The sequence below is a fragment of the Orbicella franksi genome, chromosome 7 (assembly GCF_964199315.1).
Source record: "Orbicella franksi chromosome 7, jaOrbFran1.1, whole genome shotgun sequence".
NCBI classification, from domain to species: Eukaryota; Metazoa; Cnidaria; class Anthozoa; order Scleractinia; family Merulinidae; genus Orbicella; species Orbicella franksi.
In genome coordinates, this window is record NC_138151.1 from 4,302,701 (window position 1) to 4,310,200 (window position 7,500).

At 40.0% G+C, this 7,500-nt stretch overlaps 1 protein-coding gene across 1 annotated transcript in view; it reads right to left on the bottom strand.

Moving 5' to 3' along the window:
* The window catches only part of LOC145491691 (uncharacterized), a 96,553-nt gene that overhangs the window by 27,858 nt on the left and 61,195 nt on the right, over positions 1–7,500 (bottom strand). Inside the window, exons 21-25 of the mRNA XM_081470929.1 lie at positions 6,348–7,500; positions 5,250–5,397; positions 4,378–4,511; positions 4,056–4,284; positions 3,413–3,803 (exon numbers count right to left, since the gene is read on the bottom strand). The exon at positions 6,348–7,500 is cut by the window's right edge and continues 359 nt beyond it. Coding sequence (XP_081327055.1) covers positions 3,413–3,803; positions 4,056–4,284; positions 4,378–4,511; positions 5,250–5,397; positions 6,348–7,500 — 2,055 coding nt within the window. The remainder of the gene's footprint in view (positions 1–3,412; positions 3,804–4,055; positions 4,285–4,377; positions 4,512–5,249; positions 5,398–6,347) is intronic.

Below are 7,500 nucleotides of genomic sequence, written 5' to 3' on the forward strand. Positions count from 1 at the left end.
CTTTTAATTTGGGGTTGGATTCCAAAATACCTAGGTGTTTTCTGATGATGCGACCAACATCAGGTAAATTTGGATTAAATGTTGTTACAAATGGAAACAATTTCTTCTCAGCTTTGGCACGAGTTCTAAGTAAGTCAGTTCTAGATGTAGTTAAGGCTTTAGAAAATTGATCTTCCACTAGTTTTGTGGGATAACCCTGATTGACTAGATAACCCTTGTATTCAGTTGCTCTCTCGGCAAGAAATACTTGTTCAGAGCAGTTTCTCTGTAACCTAGTTGCTATGCCATAAGGGATAGCCTTGAAAACGTGTTTGGGGTGAGCACTTGATGGTGGAAGATACAAGAGCAATCACTCGGTTTTTAAGGAAAACTTTTTCCTACAAATTCATGGCACAGCCATGGGCCCAAAGAACGCCTGTAGTTACGCGGATCTTGCCATGGGGGAAATAGATTATCAAGCTAAATTTTCTGGCCCCTAAGGCCGACTTTATGGTGGCGATACCGTGACGATGTTTTTGATCTCTGGCAACAAGGCCTTCCTGCACTGCATGAGTTTACTGACTTTATAAATTCCCTATATCCTACCATTAAATTTGAATTAGTTTTTTCTGAACGCGAGCTTCACGTGCTAGATTTAACTTTACATCTCATCGGGGGTTTCATCCAGACAGACGTTTATTCAAAGCCAACTGATAGCCACTTGTATCTTCCACCATCAAGTGCTCACCCCAAACACGTTTTCAAGGCTATCCCTTATGGCATAGCAACTAGGTTACAGAGAAACTGCTCTGAACAAGTATTTCTTGCCGAGAGAGCAACTGAATACAAGGGTTATCTAGTCAATCAGGGTTATCCCACAAAACTAGTGGAAGATCAATTTTCTAAAGCCTTAACTACATCTAGAACTGACTTACTTAGAACTCGTGCCAAAGCTGAGAAGAAATTGTTTCCATTTGTAACAACATTTAATCCAAATTTACCTGATGTTGGTCGCATCATCAGAAAACACCTAGGTATTTTGGAATCCAACCCCAAATTAAAAGAATTTTTTCCGCCAAATTCCATCATAGCCTCTTTTCGAAGATCTAAAAACCTTAAGGAGTTGTTAGCGCCATCTCGTTATGGCTCTAACACTAAGGTTGAAGAGGTTGTTGAGGTTAAGGGTTGCTTTAAATGCAAAAGAACAAGATGTGATCTCTGTCGCAACTACTTTGTTGAATCAAATTCTTTCCAAAGTTTTCAAACAGGCAAGAGCTATAAGATACGATTGAAACTTTCCTGTGATTCAAAAAATATCATTTATTTGGCTTCGTGTAAGAAATGTAACTTACAATGCATTGGCTCTACAACAACAGATTTTAGAGTTAGATTTCGCAACCACAAGTCTGCTATGCTGACCAAGAAAAAGACTTGTGAGGTAGCGGTGCATTTCAACAGAACACCGCACGATTTAAACGACTTTTCTTTCCAGTGTATTGATCAAGTGCAGATAAATGCAAACAATACAAGTAACATCGAAAAGCTTTTAATCACTAAAGAGGCATATTGGAGTGCACAGTTGTTCTCTCTGGCACCTTTTGGCTTGAACAAACGTCAGGAATTCCACTCGAAAAAAAGAATAAACTACAATTAGCGCAAAAATAACTTGCAAATTTGGCGGTTATCTTAGTTCAGGTGTTCAAAGGCCCTGACCTTGGATCTTGTTAGCTTTGTTAGCGCTAGGTTTTCTCAGGGGCCCCCATCGGGGAATTTATTACATTATTGTTGTTTAAGGGCCCTGTTTAGGGCGCCTGTTGTACCTTGCCGCGGCATAGTTTCAAGGGCTTTGTTTGGGGATTTTGGGACCGCCTTTTTTGAACATTGAATATTTTACACGCGGGTCCCTTTACACTTTCGGCTGACTCGACGAATCGCGTTACTTTTTTGATATTAATCTTATTTGTATTATATTCGATTATTTATTCTTATTTGGTTTGTGTCTTTTGAGTTTTGTACCGCATTGTCATAGTATCTCGCTTAGTAATCACCGATTGTTTATCATTGGTTAATTTTTTTGTTTTCATGTGTTACCACGCCCTGTTATGTAATCATCTTTGTAATATGATGTCATTTTTTATACTGTAAACTTATTTAAGGTTATTGTAATTTATTATTCACTTGCACTGCAACTGATGAAGGTCTTTGACCGAAACGTTTATTTTTATTAAATTTTTAAACTTTTTTTTTTAGATTTCTTAGATTTTTTACTGTATATATATATATATATTTTTTTTTTTTTTTTTTCGCTCGAAGTTGTCCGTCCTCGTTTTCCACAATTGCCTATATATATATATATATATATATATATATACAGAGTGAATAAATGTTTGAAAGAAAATTCACCCTGAGCGGGATTTGAACCCACGTTCCCCCGCATACTAGTCGGGTGTGATATCCACTATACCATCAGAACAACCATGCTGGCAACACGGCAATCGAAGATGTGATTTTATGTGGAATAGAACGTGGTCTCCCAGGAGATTTTCTTTCAAGGTGACAAGGTAGGGGAAGCCTATAACTCCGTTTTTGAAATCCAACTAAGGATCAAGTTAATGATACACGACCGAAGTCAACTTAGCGGATGACAATGGAGGATCCACAAGGGATACAGGCTACTTTTAAATTAATATACACTGTATATGAAAGAACCTCTGACCCTGTACACCCCAGATAATCATATTTTAGAATGAATAAATGTTTGAGAGAAAATTCGCCCTGAGTGGGATTTGAACCCACGTCCGCCCGCATACTAGTCGGGTGTGATATGATATTACCGTATATATTAATTTAAAAGTAGCCTGTATCCCTTGTGGATCCTCCATTGTCATCCGCTAAGTTGACCTCGATCGTGTATCATGAACTTGATCCTTAGTTGGATTTCAAAAACGGAGTTATAGGCTTCCCCTACCTTGTCACCTTGAAAGAAAATCTCCTGGGAGACCACGTTCCATTCCACATAAAATCACATCTTCGATTGCCGTGTTACCAGCATGGTTGTTCTGATGGTGTAGTGGATATCACACCCGACTAGTATGCGGGGGGACGTGGGTTCAAATCCCCATTCCTGGGAAGTTTGTACTTACACTTAATTTGATACTGCATGTTAAATCCTAAGGTACCTAGAATAGCTAATGTGGACGCGCTATTATCAAAACAATATATATATATATATATATATATATTGTTTTGATAATAGCGCGTCCACATTAGCTATTCTAAGTACCTTAGGATTTAACATGCAGTATCAAATTAAGTGTATGTACAAACTTCCCAGGAATGTAAAATTGACAAATTAACCCTGAGGGCTGAAACAAGTTACTCTTACATTACAACTGTATGAATAAAATCACTGTCATTCAAAATATCTCGGTACCTGGTCTCCTTGCTTCATGATTCGCACAACCTGGTCATCATTTTTAACAGTGTCAAACCGTACACTGCTAAAACCTTCGCCTACTATATCAATCATTCTCGCATCTTCATCAAACACCAGCACGGCCGAGTCGCCTTGTGGGAGTCTGGACACAGCAACCTTACCATTCCAGTCGTAAGAGAAATACATTCCCTGAACAAACTTGTTTTCCCGGTTATAACCTGTTATATTACTCAGGAATCCATACTGGTTCCAAGAATACTTGACAGTAGTCGAAGTAGGGTAAATAATACTTGTCAGGTCACCGTAAAAGCTGTAGGTATAACGCGTAGTTTGTTCGTCCACGCTCACGGACAGCAATGCTGCTGTGTTCCAATCATAAGTGTAGAAACTGCAGAATAGAACAGAGATAGAAAAAAACCCGTTAATTCTGCGTCAGGTACAGTAGTGTTAAGAGCCAGGCTTTGTGTTGGCTTGTGTCCAACATCCCTGAATTTTGTACCGTATGACCTCATAAAATAGGAGAATACTGTCTTTACAACCCCCAAAACTTAAAGAAGACATGACTGTCGTAAGTAACTTTGGGAACATTAGGATAAGAACAAATACAAAAACATTTCAAGCGAGGAAAAACCAAACTCACCATCTTCGTTCGTTACCGGTTCCATCTTTTAATCGAGCCTCGCGAAGGAATCCTTTGTCGTTGTATTTCACAGTTATTTTTCCACCAGACGAATGCTTGAAAGTCGAGGATCTGTTCTGCAAATACTCAATGGTGATCGTCTCGTTACCCCTTTGGATCTTTTTTAGATGTTTCATGACGGAGTCAAATATAAACACAGTAGAGATGCTAAAGTCGGTGAAATAGAGTTCTGGAAACCAATTGAAAGAAACGGCATTTTAGTGTGACATTTGTGAAAAGATCCTTGTGTCATAATTTGAGTCAAAGAACGAGCGTGTCGCACCTGTGTCGTGAACAGTGAGTTTCTTTCCATCGAGTGGGATGTACAGCCCAGTTGCACCTGCCTCAAATACTAGCTCTTCGCGTAAACGAACAATCTTAATTCTTTCTGGTGTAATCAGCGTTACTTTAGCTTCCCTGATTTTAGTGAGTGGATAAAAGACATCACAATCAGGATAAAGATGATCATGAAGAGTACTGAGAAACAAATCTGCTCCTGATCATTGTTATTCATCGTGAAAAAAAAAAATATATAAATTCTATTTGGGTTCTTGGTATGATATATTATGCATCAAACATGACTCTTCCTCTTTAAACCCGCTCAATGCCATGTAGGAATATGTATTCCACGTCGATCTTTAAGCTACCTTAAGATAGATTCTGGGACCAAATTTTTATGTTTCAAGAGATACGTTGAGGTGAGCTTAAGACTTCAATACGAAATCACTTTGAAAATATAATCAAAGGCTTCTGTAGAGCAACTTGCGATCAGATTTCCTTCGTAAGTTAACGGCCCTTTTTTGAGATGTTCTTACAGCGGCCGACAAATTGTTACAGCCCGTTCACTACGCATGTGCTTAATTTCCGAGTTAAACTAGTAATTTAACAATATATCAGTGTTAAAATTGAAAAAAAACACAGATTGTGAAATAGGCCTGTAAGATACAAATGTTAACTTGATAAAACGTTTAAATTTATGAGGGTTAAATTTACTCCTATACAAGATAGGTGAACGTTGCTGCCCTTAGGAGGAAAGAATTTTTACGTCAGTGTAAGTTTTGTTGACTTCCTTTTAGTAAGCTTTGTCAAAATGACTGTTCTTTAAAAACAAAAATCGTTGTTGATTGATACGATTTGTTTCGAAGACTTTCTTACCACCACGACGCCATCCAACCAATTCCAAAAACGCCCTTGTCCCTTCGTTTGGAAAGAAGAGGGCTGTACGTTCTTTGTAAGACCAAAGGCAATGTACCATCTAATGTGGATTGGTCGTTTAAGTCATCCTGCGCTAATAGTGGGTCACCTTACACGTAAAACATCAGTTTAGAGTAAAATATATTCATCCATTGCAAACAACAGGGCAAGAACCTTAAAAGAGCATTTAGGAAATAAGCCATATATAAAGTACCGACCAAATGTAAGTTGACAGTCTGGACTCGACACTTGATCCTGGACCGTGGACCGTGGACCGTGGACCCTGGACCCTGGACCCTGGACCCTGGACCCTGGACCCTGGACCTTCAATGCTTTCGAGTTTTAAGGATGGAGGATCGGGTCGACTCGTTTGAGTTTTGAGTGACTGCCAACTTGCATTTGACTGGTACTGTACTAAATTGTTTTGATATAGCGTCCTCTGAAATATACCTGTATCTCGTTGAAAGAATTAAGGGTTTCTAGCACGTGCAAAAATGGAATAGCAATACACGAGCGGCTCTGAACGTAAACTGCGAAGTTGTCTTGACATTAATAGGCCAAATAAGATGACAGAGCTGCGTTCTTGTTAGACAATAGATCCCATTAAAAAATAAGTGGAAAAAACTTCAAAAACCTACAATTAGGCTCGTCCACACCACGCAGCTTTATTTCTACGGTTAGGCCTACCATTGACACTAATCCGTAAAGAAAACGGAGCTTTTCAAACCGGAGGAATTTGAAAATGCTGGCTTTGCGTTGAAAACGGGAGCTTTTCGAAAACGATGGCGTAGCGATAATCATGTGATTTCCCTGACCGAGATTTTCTCGAACAGAAATCCAAAATGACCGGTGATTTTTGAGTTTATAAAATCGTCCGGTGTAGTGTGGACGGAAATCATTTGATATGTTTTCAAAAGTGAAACTTCCGTTTTTAAAATACCTCTGGCGTAGTGTGGATGGGGCCTTAGTTTCATTGATTTCATTGAAGACAAAATAGCTTCTGCTTTCAAAAACGCGTTTCCTTTGAAAGATATGAAATAATCTGAGGGACAAACCTACCGCTCAGCTTGCCATTGGCCACATCAAGTTGGAACTGCACAAGATCAGTCAACAAGTAGACTCTCCTTCCTGACATGCTCAGCAAGGTACTGACCGCTGACATCCTGCGCTGGAACGAAGACGCCGACTTACCAACAGAAACCAGGAAGTTGTTCCAAACTGGAGACCACAGTTCATCGCTCAAAAACTCCGGCTTCAAGTCTTTGCTGCTGTTTATATAAGCGTGTGGTTCATCGCCTCTAAACAACATCTGAACACTGTATGTCGCTTGCGCTTCTTCGCCTCCACCTGACTCGGTATCAAATACTATTTCCCCGTAAGCCTTTGGAGGTAAAATACCACCTGGGCCTTGAATCGGTTGCGCTAAAAACATAACAGCGGAAGACAATTGAGCCGCTTGTCTATCCTTTTGAGCAGGACGGAGCTGTGTCTGTCCCCCACTGACACTAAGTGATAACAGGGGACATAAAATATCAGTGTCGCCGACATTTTCATACGACAATGTTATCACCCCGGACGAATCCACTAGCAGCACTTCTGGAAAGTCAACGTGCGTTTCTAACCGTCCAGGTTCACCGCGCGTTACCACCAAAGAACGTTCCAGTAACGCTTCTTCTTTTGATTCTGCGTTGACAAGTTTAACGTGGAAGGTTGCACCAACGGTTAGATTTGTCGTGATGAAAGTAGCGTACACTTCCATTGAACCCATTCGATAGACTTGATCTGCTCTGATGAAATCTTCATCAGAGGAAACATTCACAAGAAAAGCTTCTAGCTTTTGTCCAAACAAAGTTCCTTCAAAGCGCAGGGTGGCGTTTCCCAGTGGAGCTACTTGATTAGGAAATACACGACTGATTTCAAACTTTGCAATGCGCGCGCACAGCTGAGACGCCTTTTTAGTCTGGTCGGATGAAGAAGTATCATATCTTTTCATCAGAACATAGTATTCCCCCGCAATCGTTTCAGGTATTACTACCTCTTGGTCAGGTGACAGAGCAAATTTTGATCCCCCGTCATATTGGTAAGGGGTTGCCGGTTTGGAGTGCCTCACGAACAATTCATGGAATGCATCAGTAATGTTGCTATTTATGGTAACAATGAGCGTCTTTTCATCCGGGACGTTGTCAACAATGTATGACGAGTCTTCGCCCGG